The sequence below is a fragment of the Cornus florida genome, unplaced genomic scaffold (genome assembly GCF_030987335.1).
Source record: "Cornus florida cultivar Cherokee Brave unplaced genomic scaffold, ASM3098733v1 CherokeeBrave_3.0.0_Hap2_Chr10, whole genome shotgun sequence".
Lineage (NCBI taxonomy): Eukaryota > Viridiplantae > Streptophyta > Magnoliopsida > Cornales > Cornaceae > Cornus > Cornus florida.
This window is the reverse complement of record NW_026775580.1, coordinates 106,231,692-106,252,313: the sequence shown is the minus strand read 5'-3', so window position 1 is coordinate 106,252,313 and position 20,622 is coordinate 106,231,692. Positions and strand designations below refer to the sequence as shown.

At 33.4% G+C, this 20,622-nt stretch overlaps 2 protein-coding genes across 5 annotated transcripts; one reads left to right on the top strand and one right to left on the bottom strand.

Annotated features, from left to right (window-relative positions):
• The first annotated feature begins 581 nt into the window (after window positions 1-581).
• Window positions 582-7,700, top strand: LOC132276767 (zinc finger CCCH domain-containing protein 1-like). Of its 4 annotated transcripts, none has more exons than XM_059778360.1 (4): window positions 582-1,357; window positions 2,168-2,322; window positions 2,419-3,248; window positions 7,335-7,700. In XM_059778360.1, the coding sequence occupies exons 2-4, from the start codon at window positions 2,286-2,288 to the stop codon at window positions 7,437-7,439; spliced, it is 972 nt and encodes a 323-aa protein (XP_059634343.1). In that variant the 5' UTR covers window positions 582-1,357; window positions 2,168-2,285; the 3' UTR covers window positions 7,440-7,700. The 4 variants fall into 4 exon arrangements, with proteins under 4 accessions (XP_059634343.1, XP_059634345.1, XP_059634344.1 ...); XM_059778362.1 differs by having other exon boundaries at window positions 582-1,361; XM_059778361.1 differs by having other exon boundaries at window positions 582-1,394.
• A 735-nt stretch (window positions 7,701-8,435) lies between these two features.
• LOC132278337 (phospholipase A1 PLIP1, chloroplastic-like) lies at window positions 8,436-12,410 on the bottom strand. The gene is made up of 5 exons (XM_059780129.1): window positions 11,754-12,410; window positions 10,023-10,553; window positions 9,802-9,861; window positions 9,289-9,702; window positions 8,436-9,106 (listed from the first exon to the last, which is right to left on the bottom strand). Exons 1-5 carry the CDS (start codon window positions 12,408-12,410, stop codon window positions 8,687-8,689), a joined length of 2,082 nt encoding a protein of 693 aa, XP_059636112.1. The 3' UTR covers window positions 8,436-8,686.
• Between the last annotated feature and the right edge of the window lie 8,212 nt (window positions 12,411-20,622).

Sequence of the window (20,622 nt, the reverse complement as noted above, 5' to 3'; positions counted from 1 at the left end):
ATAATCCGTCAACACGACTTGAACACGACACAAGATAAACGTGTTTAGGTAGACCTTAAACAGGTTTGGGTCAGGTTAACACTTGACACAATTAACCCATTTACTTAAGTGTGTCGGGTTAGGCCTTAGGGTTCAACCCGCGTAACTCAACATGTTATAATCATAAATATGACCTATGTAATATATATATTACTTGTTTAAACCCAATTATTATGAATAGTTAAGTCATCTCAACATAAACCTCGTTTACGCCTTATGATTTTTCTTCTTATTTTGAATATTTGGGTTAATTGTGAAATTTTTTTTCTATTATTTATTATTTAATTAATTATTAAATGTCTCGTTTTGATATAAATAGGTCATTAAACATGTCGTTTAATAAACGAGTTATGTTAGTGTTGAGAGTTTTTGACACGATTATTAAATAAATTAGGTTTATCTGTTTAGTTTAACACCCTTATATAGACATGATTATTTGTCACCCCTACTATGTCCACGGTAGAAGGTTTTTTTATTTTATTTTATTATATTATTATTTTTTTTAGCATATGTTAAAACCTTTAGGGTTTCTAAGAACATACTGGCTCCGTCGCCTCCCTCCCCCAATTGACAACTCCAGGTCTCGACATTCTTATACAACTCGCTGCTCGCCGGCCATTCCTTCTGACCAACCATTCAGGCCACGATAGGTGTGTATAATATATTAATACGTATGTGTAAAGTCTAGAGAGGGAGAGAGAGAACATATTCTCTCTATATAATTATATATATTTTTCATCTATATGTATGTCGTCTTTGTATGCTTCTCTGTCAAGGACAGATAGAGAGGTAGGCTGTGATGTGCTTGAGCTCACAATTTGTACTATCCTATTTTTAGCCCAGCTCAAAATAAAAAATTATTAATAGTATTAACTCACTCCAAAATTAATCCATTCAATCAAACCCAAGTCAACTCAGCCACCATTCTAAGATAAAGGCCCAAGCCAAATAAAGCCCAGGGCCGGCCTGACCCTAGGCCACAAAGGCAGTCGCCAGGAATTTTTTACTCGTATTGTTTAGGGCAAATCATTTCAGCCTCCCCAATCGCCTCCATCTCTATTCTCGTTCTCAACTCTGATCTCTGCAACTGCAAACTACAAAATCTACAAGAATTAGGAGTTCAAAACCCATATATTTCAGTTTATCTATCTCTCTGCTTCTGCAAGAATCAAAAGTTCAAAACCTATTATCGGCATATCTTTCAGTTTCCATCGCCCGCTGTTCCAGTTCGGGTTCGCCGTTCGCAAGCTTCAGCCGCTGGCCCGCTGTCTCCCAACTCTCAAGCTTGCCCCCCCTCTCTCTCTGCAACTGCTAACTTGTATGTATGGGTTTTCTCTCTCTGCAACTGCTAACTTGTATGTATGGGTTTTGTTTTAATTTTTTTTTCTAAATCAACTAATCAAGGTCTGCAATTCTTGTTTTGCAAACTAAATTCTATATATATATATATATATATATATATATATATATATTTATTTCTATAACTTTTTTTTTTTTGTTGTTGTCAATTATGTCTACAAGAAAATTTGAATCTGGGCATGAAAAAAGAAAAAAAAAAAAATCTGAATGGGATTAGAAATCTGCAAAGATTGAATCTGAAACAATTTTTATCAACATGCCAAGCTTTTTGAAGATGGAAATCTTTTCAGAACTAAAAAAAATCATAACAAAAGCTTTGACAAGCAAAAGTACTTAATACAGGGTAAAGCTCTAAAGTTACTTCTTGAAAATTAAAATACTTACAAAAAGCATGCTTCTGAGTGAATTCCATAGTGTTGGAAGGGGCTTGCCATGAACTACCTCATACTCTGCTTCCACTAGTAGATTCTCAAATAGGATTAGTAAATTGGTCAAAAGAAGAGATAGGGTACTGAGTGGTGAATTGTTTAGAAATAAATTGGTAATTTTGTTTATTAATTACCCAAATAGGATTTTCTATGCCTTAATCAGTCAATTGTCTAAAGAAACATTGTTAATTAACTAAAATTGAATTAAACAACAGTTGATTTTGGTTGATATATTTTGATTTAGCCGACCCCATTGAGAAATCCTGGATCCGCCCGGTAGCCTAATTCCAATTTTATTAAAAGAGTTAACTTTATTATTTATTTATTTATTTATTTGTTAGGGTTTTTTCGAGCCGAAACTGCGAATAAATCATTACAATTTGGGATCTGAATTCAATTCAAGTCTATTTACTTTCACTTCTACAAGCTTCGAATTGAATCTCTGCTCCTGTTCTTCTTATGGCCGACTCAAACGAGTCTCAACAATCTGAACAAGGTCTGATGATTTCTCTCCTTTACCTATCATTCTGTTGTCTTTTATTGCATATATATCGATTTCATCGTTCAATTTATATTTATTTGTATTTTACAGTCTGCAATTTCTTTCGAAAACCATCAAAGAACAAGAATATCAGAAAGCGAACACTTGATGATGAAAACGAAGAAGAGGATTCAAAAACTGAGACGCTGTTTGTCAATAAGAAAAAGCCCCCAAAACCTGACAATAAGCTACACTTCTCTACCAGACCCTCCAAGCGCACAGTTTCATCTGAATCAGACATAGACTCCAATGCCTCAATGTTTCAATTCGAGTCCTCGAAGGAAATTCGAGTTCAAGATGATAGTAGGGCAACAGCAACCCTTGAAACTGAAACTGATTTTTCGAGAGATGCTCGAGCAATCCGTGAGAGGGTTCTCAAGAAAGCAGAGGATGCTTTGAAGGGGAAGGAAAAAAGCTCTGGCGATGAAAAGTTGTACAAAGGAATTCATGGGTATACTGACTACAAGGCTGGGTTCCGAAGAGAGCAAACAGTTGCGGCAGAGAAAGCCGGTGGGGCGCATGGGCCTCTTAGGGCTTCTGCTCACATAAGAGTGTCAGCAAGGTTTGATTATCAGCCTGACATTTGTAAGGATTACAAAGAGACTGGTTATTGTGGGTATGGAGATTCTTGTAAGTTTATGCATGACCGGGGCGATTATAAGTCGGGGTGGCAGATGGAGAAGGAGTGGGAGGAAGCTGAGAAGGCAAGGAAAAGGAATTTGGCTATGGGTATGGATGACAGGGATGAAGGAGCAGCAGACCAGAGTGATGAAGATGATGATGGTTCATTGCCCTTTGCATGTTTTATTTGTAGGCAGCCTTTTCAAGATCCTGTTGTAACCAAGTGCAGGCACTACTTCTGTGAGCATTGTGCATTAAAGGTAAGCCGTCTCAAACCCTTATCGTATTTGATTATAATCATATTGTTGGTTTATCTACTATTGGTTATCTTATCAGGTCTTATTGTATGCCTTAATATTTATTGCTTTTCACTGGACTATTTGAAATGAGAATTTTATACTAGATGATGAAGAAATAAGAATAATTAAATTACAAACCACGCATACACATGTATAATTGTGTGAGTTCAAATAATTTTATTGCTCTTATTGTAAAGAAATAAACTTGTAAGATGCTGCTATAAGTAACTTTTCTTTGTCTGATGCAGTTGTAATTTTGAATTTCCACTACCATAAAATACAAGCATCTCCGTGTCAAACAATGTTGTGAAGATAATATCACATAAAGAACCTTCTTGAATACTAAGGGCCCGTTTGGTATGCGTTTTGTTTTTGGTGTTTTGTTTTTGACTAAAACAGAAACAATGTTTTTGTTGTAGGGTGTTTTGGAACAAATTCGAAAGTACGTTTGGGAACTATACTTTGCTATAGATATGTCAAAAACAAAAACATGTAAAATATGTTTGGACACACAAATAAATAAATAAATAAATATATATATATATATATATATATATATATAAATTTTTGCAAGGTAATGCTAGAGCGAGGTTTGGAATAACAGACCCCCCTCTCTCTCTCTCTTAAAAATCACTCTGCAACTCTCTCTTTTTCTCTGGGTTTGGGATAGCAGACCCCTGTGGCCAAACACCGCACAACCACTCTTCTTCTTCTTCAACGAAAGCTGCAACTACCGGCCAGAAACAAAAGACGGCAGCCACTGAAACACCTGCGCCGATGTATGAAGCAAGAAGACGACCGGTGATGAAGCTAGGGACACAACACAGGACGACGACAGCAAGGAAACTCCGGCGATAGCAAAGAATGAGGTCGCGGCACGAAGAAACAGATAAAAAATTTCACGATATGGCAGACAACTCGTCAATGATGAAGACACCAACACACAAAGAAATCTTCGGTTCGGCTACTGTACTGTCCCTCCGATTAGGATCCTCCAAATTGGGTCGCAAGAAAAAAAATACAACCCCTGAATCAAAATATCGACCCAGTTGCAGAGAGAGAGAGAGTGGGCAAGTTCAGGTCTAAGAACGAGAATAGAGATGGAGGCATTATTTATAGGTAATAATATGTTTTGATTCTTGCAGACAATGCCAATACGAAAAGAGCGACATAGTATCCTCAAAACCAAACCAACAATTAAATCATCCCCAAAACACTGAATACTGATTACAACCCTAAAACATGTAAACCACAAAAGACATCTGAAATACTAACCGATCAAAGAACATCAACATCCATTAACAAAACCTAAAAGTTGAAATAAATCTTACCAAATTTGAAAAAGATGATGAATCCGTGGTTGATTACTGAGATGTTGGTTTGTTGTCGGTTACTCGGTTGTACCCGAGTGAGACAGATCTGCAATTTTTGTGTCTACTGTGAAGTTTATATAGCTAAAACAGATTGGGCCGGCTGTTTCATCCGCTACAGTTCTTTTTATTGGGCTACAGTATTAAAACAACAAAAAACACCATTTTGGTGTTTCACTTTTGGGCCACTGTTTGAAACAATGTTTTGTACTGTTTAAAACAAAACAAGTGTTACCAAACATGTTTTTGGGCCTGAAATGAAGCCCTACGACAAAAACACCAAAGTAAAACACCAAACAAACAGGCCCTAACCCCATTACAGATTAAATCTTAAGGGTTTGAATGTTTCTTCTTTAAAGCTCTAGTCTCACTACCAAAGCCTTGGCTTGAGTGGTATGTCCTCCGCCTCTCAGAAAGGGGGGTTGGGGTTTAGGGTTCAACACCTTGTGGAGCATGTTTGTTAGAATATATCTATTTAAAAAGGGCATTGAGTGAAATTGGTTGTCTGCTTGTACTCCTCACTCAATGCACACAACTTCTTAGTTTAGGAGAATGAGACATGTTGTATTATAGGCATGGCAATTCTATCTAATTTTTTGTTGTCAGGTGTAGTATATTTTGATTAAACAGATTTGAGTTTTTGAAATTCGAGAGTCAAACAAAGTTCAGCCTTGTCACACTTCTAGCGTATTCACTCCCGCAGTCATGGATATGATATTGGCTTATTCAGTGAAAACAATTTTGAAAATTACTGGTTTACCAATGGTAAGACAAAACAAGAAATGTTAGGATCGTATAAATGTTGTTGCAGGAGATAAAACATATACCTATCATTTCATTCAGGTGGGGATATGCATCTTGTTTATTTGACATTAAGTGGTGCATTCTAGTGTCTGGGCTACTTAGAGGAGAATAAAAGTGATAATGACCATTCCTTGATATAATACTAGCTTCAAGGGTCCGTCTTATATTAATGATTAAATATAGGAAACAGCACAATACATTTGTCGAAGTTACATAGTATGTTGATAAGTGGAATTAAATGCTGGAATTGGGTGTGGGAGCTGGGGTCCACCATTGATGATATTTGTTGATATTAGATTTGTACACAACATTGATAATGATATGAAGTGGAATTGGGATTATAACTAATGATCCATATGAAAAGACTTCCCGTTTTACGTGACATTGACTTTATTTTATCTTTACCAATTTCAATTGCCACACAAGTGTAGAAACTAAGCATCTGATGTCGAACTTGCTTTTCCTAGAAGGCATATGGGTGCTGTCTCCACAATTCTTGCTTTTTAGGTTTGGGTTCAAGTGATTTTGTTAGGTTTGGAATTAATCTTATTCAAGACAAGGGCCCAAGGCAGAAGTACTTAATGTTACAGCGATACTCATTTTAAGAATTAAATCGAGGTCCTATTCAGTAAGATTCCCCCAACTGCTCTCATAGAAATATAAAATTTAAGGTGTTAATTATGTTGTATTATGCATAAAATTTGTTCTGCATCTCGTTTGAGAAGGTGGATCCGTCCCAACCAATTTTTATTTATTTATTTTAAACATTAATAGATTACCCGGAATTTTCTCTTCTTTAAGTATTTACTTGGTTAAATTAAAATATTAAAATTATTTCCTATATCATTTTTCAGTCCAAAATGAAAATGCAATTTGATACCATCTTGATTCTGTGCCTTAAGAATAACTTTGTAGTCTTTTGACAACCTAAAACAATTATTTTGCTCTCTTTTCTGGCAGAGAAGAAGTTTTGTTCCTAGTAGATATTTCACTTGTTACCTTCGCTCAAAGCAGTAGTTGCTACCTATGCACCACCATATTTATTACACCACCCTCATAGTTGATCCTTAATCCCATCTCTTTGATTAAGGTCGTTAAGAATGCGAACGGTTAGAAATTTCAGTTGTAAGTTGCTACAAATCTCATAACAAATACAGGTGAGATTTTTGGTGGTTTTTTGTTGATGAAGATGAATCATATATGGTGAATCCTGATGTATAACCAGCAACACCCTCCTTGGATAATCATTAACAATCAGATTGTTGATATTCATTGACTTTAGAATTATAATACTGCAATATCAGTGTGAAATATTTTAGGGGAAGGAATTTTGGATGGCAAAGAAAAAAGATGTTCATAAAACGAGTGTGGTTTAAGTGTGGATATTAAAATGTATGCATTTTAAGACAAAGAGGGGTAAATTTAGAAACAATTTCATTGTTATAGCATCCATAAAAAAGTTAAAATTAGAGAAAATTGACCAAGACGGTTTAACCAAGATCAATAGCTATACCCACAAGGAGAGTAACATGGCTCGTATTAGAAAACTGAGACCAAAATTAGTATGAGTTGAGATAGTGATGAAAAACACAATAATGTGTTGCTTAATTGACGTGACTGGCTTTAGATAAAACAGAATGTCGAAACAAGATTCACTTAACCGCCTCAAAATAGTTGGCGTAATGTTTTATTAAATCAAATTGAGTTAAGCAAGTTTGGTAGAATCTAATTTTTTTTAACATTTAAATATATTCATTCTGTTACATTATTGCATATCTTACTTCTCATTGGAAAATTAATCCAATTTTCTATTATAGCATCATTCTTGCCATATTTCATATCTTCTCTAATTAGGTAATCTTTTTGTCCACAGCATCATTCGAAGAATAAAAAGTGCTTTGTTTGCAACCAGCCTACCCTTGGCATATTCAACACTGCTCATGAGATACGAAAGAAGATGGCTGCTGAGGGAAAATAGTAATGTTTGGCCATTCTGTTTGGTCGGTGCCATGCTTTGTAATTGCATATACTCGTGAAATATCTTCTTGACGTTGTAAGTTTACCTTTTATCGAATTATTGTTGATCCATTAGTCTCACGATCTACATGAATTGTATGAATCATACATTGTGCCAAAGTGGTTTAATTTTTACGGCCATGAGCATTACATCAATCTATGTATTATATGTCCTCCCACCTATGCAAGGTACTGGGAGGGGAAATCATTATTTTTGTGCAAAGTGACTGTTCCGTAGCTCAAACCGGCTCCATCACCTTTGTAAGCCTGGGTTTTACCATCAATTTAAGTGAATTTGTTAAAAATCCTATATTGAGAAACAGTGGTTTCATTTTTATTGCCAGAAGCATTTGCTTTGGAGACAGGCATTTGAGTATTATTAAACCTTTTCCATTCTCAGAAATCATGCTTATGTTCTTTTCTGTCCCCTCATGGTCAAGAAAAAATATATTAGCTCCAAATTAACCTAATAATTGAATTTTGGTATTCGTCTAGGGTCATTACTCATCCAATAATACGTTCTTTGGAACTCCAGCACCTTTGATTAATTGAATTCTATCAAATTATGTGAATTTTGTACGGAGAAATTAGCATTTGGGTCCAATGTGTAAAATCCAAGGAAATTGGTTTACGTTAGTTGTTTCAACACTAGAAAGCTTCTATGCTTCAATTCACGAATTAAGTTTGCATTAAAAAACTATGATTAGGCCACTTCACTCTCTATAACTTAAATCTAAGGAAATTGGTTTACGTTAGTTGTTTCAACACTAGAAAGCTTCTATGCTTCTCTTCACGAATTAAGTTTGCAATAAAAAACTATGATTAGGCCACTTCACTCTCTATAACTTTCTATGTGAGGTTCTTTTTATATTTTTGGACTAATTTATCTTGCAGTACTCTGGTTGATAAAAAAAAAAAAAAAAACTTGGCCTTCAATATTTATGCTTTCATTACGATACAGTAGCACCTGAACCGAATGGCAGTCTCCAAAGATTTTAGATTTTCCCCAACTCAAGAGACAATTTGTGGATAACATTTTTACAAGTTACATGAACATTTTATTAACAATATTAGCAACTGTACTGCTAAAAAAACATAAAAGTACAGTTACAAACTAAAACCTAAAACAGAATGTACATGAAACAGGGACTCCCGAACTTGAACTCTTAGGTACACTCTCTATGTTTTCTTTTGACCTCAGAAAGAACTTCAAGCGCTGGTCATTACCTCCTTGGTTACCATTCGATTGTTCTCAAGATTTTGTCCTTGGCTCCAAGCATGTGGAGATTGTGCAGTCAGTAAAGGCCACAAGAGACTCCTCTGTTTTCGCACTTTCCGGACAACCATCTTCCTGTGTTGCCTTATAACCCCATTCATTGCCTTTAGATAGTTGCTCGAGTCATGGTCTCTGAGAATAGTACCTTCCGAGCCATAAGCTGTGGGATCTTTTAGTGTTTCTAGTGGGTGGGGAGAATTGAGGAAGGCCGTAAGTGCACTCTTGGTGGAACCACATTGGTTTTGTTCCAGGGCATATAGGGCACTTCCTGAAGGTAGTAAAGGGTGAGGAGGAGATGAATTCTCGTCCGGTTGGAGAATGAATACTTTACCCATTGGAGAATACAACAATTTCTGCACAAAACAGCATTATTTAAAGAGGAAGAATAAGATTGCAGGATGAAATCAATTTTTCATTCTGAGATTGATTATATGGTATCTGAATGGATAATTGAAAAACAATTTGAAAATTTATAAAAATTTGTGAGACAAATAATTTTATACAAACTGGAGGAGTTGTAAAGGGATATACGCACATTCTTATTTAGACAAGGGTGGGACCGGAAGGACTTCAATCGCTTGAGGAGTTGCGTGATATGGTTCGGGTAGTTGCAGGAGAATGCTCTCGGGACGATATCTCTATGCATCATCACACAATGAACATGGCTCTCATCCAAACCCAACTCATCAAGGATCTTTTGCCCTCCACAGAAGACAAATGGTGATCCAAAAGTAACAACCGGCAGGAGTGCAGATGGCTTGACAACCTTTCTTGCCAATAACATTAAGTTGACTAGTAGAGAAAGACTACCCCCAAGTGAATGACCAGTGAACTGAAACTTTGCTCGATCCCCGTATCTATTCAAGTGTTCCATAATTCCTGGCATGAATTGCTCATATATTCCCTTAGCAGCTTCATAAATTCCTCTATGAACAATAACTTCTGTCTCCTGCAACAAAGATGAATATATTCTCATGGTTCAGGTTTCTCTTTTTTACTCGATATATTTACTCAAGTGGTGTTCTGAAAGTCATGCACTTGCGCTTACCTCAAATTTGGTGGGTTCAAAGAAGAGATTAGCATGCCATGATGCCACTGAGTCTGATCCCTGTATTTCATAGAAAATTATTATGTCAAACAGAAAACAGTATCTGATTTCTGTTAACCACTTGTTCACCAGACAGCGATGTCCAATTATAAACATTTAATTAGCTGAAATTTCAGTCACGGAAATCTCTATATGAGCTATCATTTACATGCAGCAGTTACCTGAATGACGAAACAGCGAGTGCATGTGCTTAGATCATCACAAACAAACCATTCACAAGGTGAGGAGTGAAGTGATTGAAGGTCTCTTGCAGCCTCCTGCTTTTCTTTCTCGCCTGCGGCAACCACTGATGTCATTGTTGATGCTGCCACATATGCAGCCATCTCTGACTTGTACACCCGTGAGGCAGAGTTCCCTTCCTCCTCCTGTGAGTGGTCTCCTTTGTCGCGTGATACCACACCATCACCCTCCTGTTGGGGCTCAGAGCCAAGGGATAAAAGGTCCTTGGCACGAGAGTGGACATAAGATGCAGCAGAAGCAGCAATGTCATAAGCAACAGATGGACGGATTGGACGTTTCTGCTCGGGGTTTCTGGATTTCTCTGAATTGGACAATAAACTAGCTGCGGAGGTAGCCGAAGGTACACTAGTGGAGTCCTGGTCAAGTTTGGCTTTGAGTATTGCTGCCTCTGCTTTCTTCTCCAAGGAAGACGTTACAAAATCCAGGCCATAGTATCTTCTTAAATCAGTGTCCTACATGTTAATTGGATAAAGTTACTTATATACACTTGAAAACCTGAAGGGAACTGATAAATCTACTGCGTGCTAGCAATAAAAGAAGAAGAATAACTATTATACTGCTAAAGCAAAAAAGGCTTGTCACCAATAATATGTGTGGAATTATTAAAAAAATCAAATTCCGAAAAAAAAAAAAAAAAAATTACATAAAAAAACATTTCCAGAGGACATGATTCAAATTAACAAGCTAAAATAGGTATACCACTGAGGGTTGCTAAGTTGATAATTGTGTTGTCTAGCCACTTGGGAAAGGTACATCTTTAGCACTATATTCTGATTCCTGAATGAGGGACTGACAATCAGTGGTCCTCTTTCCCACTTTGATGCTGTTGTTTTCCTTTCCCTTTCATTTATTTTTTATTTTTTATTTTCCTTTAAAAATTTTAGTGGAAAATTAGGAACTGTATATAATCTTTAGAATTTTCTTCCCCAATCCTATAGAAGTGATGGTACCATGGAATCTCTAAAATTTTGACCCATGGTGGTATGTAGCCCCAACCCACCATTAATTTTTCCAGATACCTCTAGCATACCTAGTATGGATGGAATACAAATTAAGTCCCTCACTTCATGTCAAATGCCTCTTCCTCCATGCTACCGTCAATGAAAATTTTATGCCGACTTGGGTGTCTATATAGAAAAAGCTGCAATCTTACATTCGCAGGTGCCTAACCAAGAACACCTGGGTTGGCCGCTGGACAGTTGAGTTCAAAAATAAACTATTTTATTCTTTCTGGTTCATGTATCATATTAGTAGGTATAATTGTTTTAGTGGGAATTGTAGATGTTCAAAAGTCTAGTTAGTGGGAGTGGTGGTCTCAAGTGTCTGATAGTTTGATACATGTATTTGATTAGATACATAATTTCAAGTCTATGTAAACCCATGTAATCTACCGATCTTTATAATTGGAATAGAGCATTTTCCAAGTGTTTCTCCCTCTCCACATCTCTCCAAATACTAAAGTTATTCTAGCCCTCATTTCCAACAAGTTGACCTGCCTGTCTGTTTTGGTTTTTATGCTGGAAAGGTGATCTATACAAATATTTCTAACCTCAAAATGACATACTAGTGACATTTTTTATGATATCATAATGTATTGCTATTCTAAATTCTAATACTCCATTTGAAATGCAGAAAAAGGAAACGAAACATACCTTGATATCTGGTATCACATAAGCCATGTTGCACAGGAAAGCCAGTTGAGAGAAAAGCTTTGCATCAGACAAAGATACATGAGCTAACAACCTCGAGAATGACCCTCGATCAATGGTTATCTTCCCTTCTTGTTCCTCATCGTCACTGTAGTCTACTTCGCAAACATCGTTAAATCCATCTTCATCACAAAATTTGTCGTCCCCTCCATCGCCATTTATGTCATCTTTCTGCTGTCTGTCTCTCCAATGACTTCGAATTTCTAGGAGCCTTTCGATCCAGTTTGACCTCTTCTTCTCTTCTATCTTCATCTCAAATTCATCACTCTCCAGTGGGTTCTCCACTACATTCATCCCCTTGCTCGTCTCCGGATCAAATAGAAATGACCGGAGAGAGTTTGGAATAATCGAACCCGAGAACTGAAAGTTAAAGATTCCAACAGAAGGACTACTTTTGAGTTTCGGTGGGCTTGAGGAGGACGAGGCGCGAATGCAATTGACAGAGTAGCAGATGTGGTTGTCTGAGTACGACCTTCGGATTTTCGATTGGTGACACAAATCTTTGTTGGAGAAGGACCGACGAAAACTGTTGTGTTCTTTGACTATATCTTTTGTTGCTGTGGCCACTGGAGAGCTACAAATAGATAGCGAATTTACCATGGTTACAAAGCTTTCTCGGACAAGTTGGCCTGGAAAAAAATGTTAAAACTTTGTTAGTGAAATCTATGACTCACTCTATCCCAACTTTATTAGTGAATTTTCTTCCTCTCTCTCTTGGGTGTTAACTAGAAGAGTAAGCACAAAACTTTGGACTTGAGTTCTTGAAACCAGAACAATGTAAAGCAATGCACCATATAAGGATCAAGGAAGCAAAAGGTGACAAAATAAACGTTGTTAAGAACAAGAGCTGCAAGCAGCTGATACTGTTTTACAAATTTAACCCATGCATATGACTCGATTTAAATGACCATACTGCCCTATCACTAGACATGCCACAACATGTTAATTTTGAGGGTAACATTTGTAGAAGTTTTGGTTTACAAAGCATGGTACAATCATGTTATAAAGTTTATGTGCGTTCAACACAATTAAATCTAATTTTAACGTATTACTCTCATCTTGTTCTGGTTATTTATCGAGAAAAAAATAAAATAAAAAAATTTGCGCGTTCCAGTTTCATCTAGTTACTAAAACAAGTCACAATAATGTTGTGAAGTGAGATGAATATTACAACATTTTTGTAACGTACTTCACTAATTAGATGGAACCGGACCACTGTTCCACAGGAAAGAATTTGAGTCCGTTTCGGGTTTTGTTTGTTGCTGTGGTTATAGATTTTAACGATTGAGCCCATATAGAGTTCCGTCTAGCTAAAACCACCAAATCAAGTAAAACAAAGGAGTACTTAATGATTTCTGAAACTAAAGTATGATCAGGTGGCATATTTTTTAATGTCTTGACGATTTCTGAAACTAAAGTGAGATCAGGTGGCATATTTTTTAATGTCCAAGTTGATGATAAGTACACAAATTGTTGGTCAAAACATTTCAAAGCAATTAAATTAGTAGTAGTGTTGAATAAAGAAGAGTGTTTGGCCTTGGGAAGCAAAAACAAAACAAGAAAACATAATTGAACAAATTTGTCTTGTTACCTGGAAACAAAATATGTTTTGGCAAGCTGTTGATTTCAATGAGAACCTTTAGCGTTTTAAACTAGATCTCTTTGCTTGAGGAGTCCGTCTTGTGACAAAATTAACTGAAGAAGAATGAGAAATTAAGACAAGAATTAGAAACCATTTTTTAATTTTCTAAAGATGCAGACATATATTAGGACCAACCATCTCTTTAACAAATTAATCCCATAGACATTCTCGAGAAAGCTGATAGGAATTGGTATATATAGCCTAAAGTCACACACACTTTAGCAATGATACTTATTTCTTTGACAATTTTAACGACATTTCTTGGAATTCTCGCCCTATATAGTTGTTGTGTCATGTTGCTGGAAACCAAGACAAAGTTCCGTCAAAGTTGAAATCTCTCCAGCATAGAAAATTACGAGGGAATTTAATTTTTAAATTCCGTAATATTCGTACTCAAGAAAAAACTCGTCAACCACATCTCTTTACCCTTTTTATGATATTAGAAGAAATTATATATTTATACTATAAAATCAAAGCGGAGGAGAAGGGATTCCGGTTCGTCAAATATATTCTCAGAGTGAAGAATGTTTTGCGTTGAGTGTGGATCCCACCGGTGCTTTTTTTTTTTTTTTTTTCTTTCTCCAAGGCCAAAATTAAGAAGAAAACAAGAGGGTGCTCCACCACTAGGGTTTCATTAAATGAAAGCACTTGCATTTGCGCCACGTGGACATAGGTTTAACGGACTGACTTACGTGTCACCACATTTTTCTCTTTTAGTCTCACAAACTCACTGAGTCACTTTTCTAAAAAAATTTCTCGTTTCCTTCCTTAAAAAGTCTCCCCTTCACTGAGTCACACACACACACAAAAATTCAAATCTATCAAAAGTATTCTCATATTTTTTAAAATGATATAATTGTTCTTAAAAGCATTTTGAAAAATTAAGAGCAAAAATACTGATTAGAACTAAACATGCTTTTACATACAATAAATTTTTTTTCAAACACACACACACACACAAAAATTCAAATCTATCAAAAGTATTATCATATTTTTTAAAATGATATAATTGTTCTTAAAAGCATTTTAAAAAATTAAGAGCAAAAATACTGATTAGAACTAAACATGCTTTTACATACAATAAAATTTTTTTTTTTTTTTTTGGGCAAGAAATTACGCACCTAGCGTGTCCCTACGGACTCAAATAAATTATTTTATTAGTAATTAAATTTAGTTATGTTAGTAATTCTTTTAACCAACCCTTTCGCTAGAGTGATCAAATAGCGGTGGTTAGGTTCTTTATTACAGGAATAAAAAGTCAAAAGAATGCACTCAACTTCGAAAGTAACAGAATTTAATTTGCAATTTATGCAATGACATACGCAGTGGACATTAAGATCGATCGTCCGAGCTTAGCAGGGTAATAATGTGAGTGTGTTTGCTTCGAAAAAAATATCAAAGACAACTCTGTAATTCTGTATTACATGCATGATATGGAAGCAACAAATTTGAAATTCAATCATAAAAAAATACATACATATTAAATTTAAATCAGGGAAAAGGTATGAACATCATATTGAAAACACAATACCTAGACTTGAAGAACAATTTGTCTCAGTTGGATCAGATCCTCCGAGTCGCTACGAATCACACGATCGAGATTTCGTCGGAAAAATCTGCAGAGAAGGAGAAATCAAAAGAATCGGTGCGAGAATTCCATATACATTTCGCATAAATCCTTTTGAAACTGGGAGATGTATAGAGATAGTGAAAGCATGTACGTACTCGATCTGCTGCGAAAGCTCCCAGCGACGGAGAGCTCGCAGCAGAAATATACAGATCCAGAGAATGTAATGTAAATGTACTTTTGTGTGTGTATATATATACACACAAGTACACACACAAAGGTTTACAGCTGAATTTTGACAATAATATTAGCGAAAAATAGTAAATTTTATATATTCATGCATTGAATTTTCTATACGGGTATACAGCACATATGACTATTATCTCTTTCTCTCTCTAAAAGTGTATCTCTTTCTGTCTCAGGTAGTGAGATCTGGTTCTCTATACCGGCCTTATATATGCGGGAAAGAAGCGATGGAATCACAGAACAGGCATGAGGGAATCTAATCACGTGGACATGAAGGGCCAGTCAGGCTTCAATGTATGGACGTAATTGCCACTGCATCTTTATATATTTACCTACCAATCCTCTATGGAGTTTTTTGTATTTAAATTTTGCAGTATAATTCGTGAAGGGGCATTATTCATTAGCCTAGTTGGTTGAATGCGTTTCTTGAATTGGTGTTGCTGTGTCTTAGTATTCTTTTCTCTTAGTTTGCCAAATATATATATATATATATCTATAAAATAATTTTTAAAAATAAATTAAATTTAGCCTAGTTGGTTGAATGCGTTTCTTGAATTGGTGTTGCTGTGTCTTAGTATTCTTTTCTCTTAGTTTGCCATATATATATATATATATATATATATAAAATAATTTTTAAAAATAAATTAAATTTTTTTAAAATAAGGTTAATTCAGACCTCAGTGTAGCTTCAGGGGCGGAGCCAAAAATTAAATTCAAGAAAGACATAATGTAAAAAAATAAAAATTTCAATAATCACGACAATAAATATAGATTCTATAAATTAAGAGACGAAGAAGAAAATTTACTCAAAATAATATGTAGTAATTTAAGAAAGATAAATAGTTAAAAAAAATTAAAAAGAAAAGAAAAATGAGAGAATTTTGAAAGGAAAAAAAATTGGAATTTGATTCAAAAAGCAAAATTTAATTTTTTAAAAGGAAATTAAACGAATTATAAGAGTAAAAAATAGAAAAAATACAAAATTTAATAGATAATTTTAGAAAATAAAAATTTTAGGGGTGCATTATATGAATTTTTTTCATATATATATATGTAAAAATATATAAATTTAGTATATATATCCTTCTGACATACACTAGTTCTGTCCCTGTACAGCTTTATTTTATAGAGAGGTTAAATGAAATTAGCTTTATTGCAAATTCAATGTAATCAAATAAAATTTTGAAATGTTTTTTTAATTATTGGGAATTTTTTTTTTTTTTTACTCCAATGAGAAGATTAGGGCCTTTTCCATTAAAAGGTATAAAAAAATAATTCGGAAACTCTCAGTGTCTGAAAATTAAATTTTTAAAAAATAGATTGGATTTAGTTATTCATATTTTTTAATATAATTCTCTAAATACTATTTTTAAATTAATAGATGAATTGAACTTGTTTGTATTATGAATAAACAAAAGGGGCATTATAGTGAAATTGAGTGAAGCGGTTGAGATACTTTGTCTTGGGATCCTTATTGTGCGGGGGTATTTTAGTAAAAATGAAAAAAGGGAGGAGGCCAAATGTGCGGTTGCATGGAGGAGACACCCGGATGTTTGCTTCCTATTCCACCTGCTTCAACAAGGAAACACGGAAACGGAAAGGATATTTCTGTTTGGCAGTCCTTGCACTCGCCACATTTCATTTCAATTGGATCTTCATGCACGTTACAATTCAATTATATATATATATATATATAGAGTATATAGGGGCAGAGTCCAAAATAAAATCTAGGGCCATAGTGTAAAAAGAAAAAAAAAAATCAATAAGAATGACAATAAATATAATTTCTTCAAATTAAGAAGTAAAGAAAAAAATTTATTTTAAATAATATGTCCATCAATGAGTAGTTTAAGAAAATTTTGAAAGGAATTTTTTATTTTTTTAAAAGAAAATTAAACGAATTTAAAGAGTAATAAAGAGAAGAAATATAAAATTTAAGAAATAATTTTAAAAAATAAAATTTTTTAGAAAGGGTATTAATGATTTTTTTTCAAATATATGTATAAAAATACATAAATTTAGTATATATATTATAGTAGGTGGGGTCAGGCCAGTGTATGCCCATGAGAGGCATATATATATATGTATATATATATATATATATATATATATATAGTGTAGGTAGTCTGAAAATTTCAACTGATTTATGTAAATATGAGTTGATAACATCCGTTTTTACTTAAATAAAATTAGTCAAACTTATTCGAAATTTATCATTACTCATAATATAAAGTCGTGTTAAAGAAATTGAGTTTATAATTGATTTTTCAAATTTAAAATGTCAGTAAAATGAAGCGGAGTTTATTTGAGATTTTAAATGTGTAGTGTTTTTTTTATTTATTTATTTTTAAAAAAATACTCCAAGAATGTCTATCTAAAATCATCCTAAAATGAGCGAAATTAGAGTCTACAACACAAAGAATGTCTATCTAACTCATTATTTAATCACGGAACTATCAATAAGTGTAATAATACAAGTTCAAGCAAGATAGTGATTATTTTTTTATACAAATATAATGTTTCGATCCTTATGGGATAAACTAATAAAGACAAAGATGGCAACGATGAAGCCAAATAGTGTTAAAGATTGTGTCTATTTTTTGTTTCCTCTCAACATCTCACCTAAACAACAAGGTGCAAGATTGTTTACATTGATTAATTACAAAGATTAAAGATTATTAGGTCACAAGAAGTACATGACTGAAAAATTAATAATAGTTCAGTTTAAAATATTAAATGTACACTTGGCTTGGTTGCAACCTTTAAGTCAGGGTAAATAAAATAAAAAACTGTTTAATTTGATTAATTAAAGTGATTAAAGATTATTATGTCACACGAAGCATATTACTGAAAATTTGATCATAGTTTAAAAAAATTAAATATTGTACACTTCGACTTGGTTGCAACCTTTAAGTCAGGTAAGAAGGTTTGTTGCGCACTTTAATTGGTACTAATAATGGCACAACTGTTTGGGTTATCTCTCTCTCCCTCACATCCACACAGTGTTGAAGCTCCATTAATAAATATTGAAGCTTGTTCTGGTTAGGTAGAAAATAATATTCAATAAGGAAATAAAATTTTTTTTTTTTTTTTTTTCAACATTTTTAAAAATTTGGATAGCAAGGAAAAGGATAAAATTTGAGGAAAATATTTTTGCATGACCACTCAATTTTAACAGATATATATATATATATATATATATTTTTTTGTGTAAAAAATATCAAAAAATTTATGTACAACATTTGAACTTGCAATTATTTTCCTAAATGAATGGTATATTAGTGTGTATTTTTCTCTTCTAATACCTAGAAAATTATTTATTTAGATTTTCAAATTACTAACATTTTTTTGGGAGACCAATATTGATTCGACACAAAATTTATACATTGTATCGGTCCCACAACATACGCACCATTCAAGTCATGAGTACAATTCGAAAACGAGACCTCAATAACTTACCTTCCAGATCCCTCTCAATGCGGCTATATCTATGAGACTTATTTGTTCTTGTTATACAATTTGTTATTAATAAAGATAATTTAGTAGACCATATTATCTACTTGCGGACCTTTTTTGGCTATCCAAAACCATTAAACAGAGTTTGTCTATGTTTTGCTTACAAAATTTTCAGTCTAATCAAATACAGCTTGAAAAACTTATTTTATTTTTCTAATGTAAATAAAGATTATATAATTAACCTCTTGTACTTACTAGGATAACGGACTATTGGCAAATAAAATAGCTACACAAACATTTTTTTCCCCGCAAGTAAGTTGAGAGTAAAATGATGATATCATCACACGTTTCTCAACAGTCTCTATTTTTTATTTTATTTTTCTCTTCTGAGATCTATAGCAGTGAAATGATGACATTTGTTATAAGAAGCCAAACTCAATGTTAGTCTTCATTTATGAAACTTCCATAATATTATTGTTCTTGTAATCTTACCCAAATAAAATGATAATTATTAATTAAAAACTTTAAGCATATGCAAGCCACCTCTTTTATAATTATTTTATTTTATTTTTATGATAAAGTGTAAAAAACCCTACTATATACGGAACTTGCAAATACACTCCTAGTGTTCAAAAAACTAATTTTACACCCTATTTTATTTGTATAGTTAATATATATTGACTAATTTGACTGGGCAGATATGCCGACACACACAAATCTATGAACATGAAAACTGTTTCAACAGTTTTACGAGTGATGCCATTTAACAAAAATTAATACAGATGCTGACTCTTCTGCCTAATTCATAATTTGAGCTCGACTTTATATATTTTCATAATGAGCAACGCTATATAATAAAATTTGAGGTATATATCTGGAATATGATGCCGCGTTATTTAAAATACGAATGTGTTTTCAATTTTAATAGATATTATATATATATATATATATAAAAGTTATAGTTAAATTAAAAAAACATACAAATTCAAAGATGAGAAGATGATTCCAATCACACACACATATATTTATATGCATGCATTTGTGTGAATTACTCATTGGAGGAGAAGTGAGAACTAACATTAAAATTAGGTTTCTTTATCTAATTTTCCTTTCTCTACTTTTATTTTCTGTTATATATATATATACTCTTTTGTACTCTCAACTTTATAATTATTATAAACATGAAATTAATTATCTATTAATCAAATTATTCAAACATAGGAAGTTAGGGTTCTTATTTAAGAGAGAGAGGAATCACAGCATAATTTTAAAAAACTTTAAGTGAATTATATATTTATTTAATTATTTACACATTTGGTTCAGAAAATTAGGATTCTTATTGAAAAGAAAGAGTTAAGCCCTAAAACCTCTATCAAAAAGTTTTATTTGGGTTCATATTTTATCATAAATAATTTTTTCCTATTTTTTCTCTCAATCATACCATGTATTATTTGGACAAAGTCGTTTTAAGAATACTCAAAGTTGAGTTGTCATATCATCACCCCAAAGTTGTCATATTATTTGTCATGTAATTCAAGTTATTTTTGTGATACAATAATTTGTGGTGTTTAGCATTTTCTTTTAAAATTCTATGTATTATATATTTATAATGGTGATCAATTTTTTACCCTAGTTAAATTTTGAATAATAATTTGGAGTTCAAAAATTTGACAATTCCAACGATTTTATGTAAATAAAGGCTTGTACATAATAATATTATTAATATCTTTGACGTTATGATAACATCAATTCTTACTCATATAAAATTAATTAAATTTGTTCATCAACTCATCCTCCCCTCTCCCTCTCCCTACCAAGTAAAAAAAAAATTGTCCGATTCTATATCATCACTCTTAAATTTTTTTTTTTCTTCGTATATTAGTAAGAAATAACTTATTTCT

Bases quoted from the DNA above. Each gene is read 5' to 3' on its own strand.
- LOC132278337 (XM_059780129.1), bottom strand. From the start codon at position 12,410: ATGGTAAATTCGCTATCTATTTGTAGCTCTCCAGTGGCCACAGCAACA. The intron at 10,554-11,753 runs GTATGTTTCGTT...ATTAACATGTAG, and splicing joins ATGTGATACCAGATATCAAG to GACACTGATTTAAGAAGATA. The intron at 9,703-9,801 runs GTAAGCGCAAGT...TCTTTGTTGCAG, and splicing joins TTGAACCCACCAAATTTGAG to GAGACAGAAGTTATTGTTCA.
- LOC132276767 (XM_059778360.1), top strand. From the start codon at position 2,286: ATGGCCGACTCAAACGAGTCTCAACAATCTGAACAAG. The intron at 2,323-2,418 runs GTCTGATGATTT...TGTATTTTACAG, and splicing joins GTCTCAACAATCTGAACAAG to TCTGCAATTTCTTTCGAAAA. The intron at 3,249-7,334 runs GTAAGCCGTCTC...TTTTGTCCACAG, and splicing joins GTGAGCATTGTGCATTAAAG to CATCATTCGAAGAATAAAAA.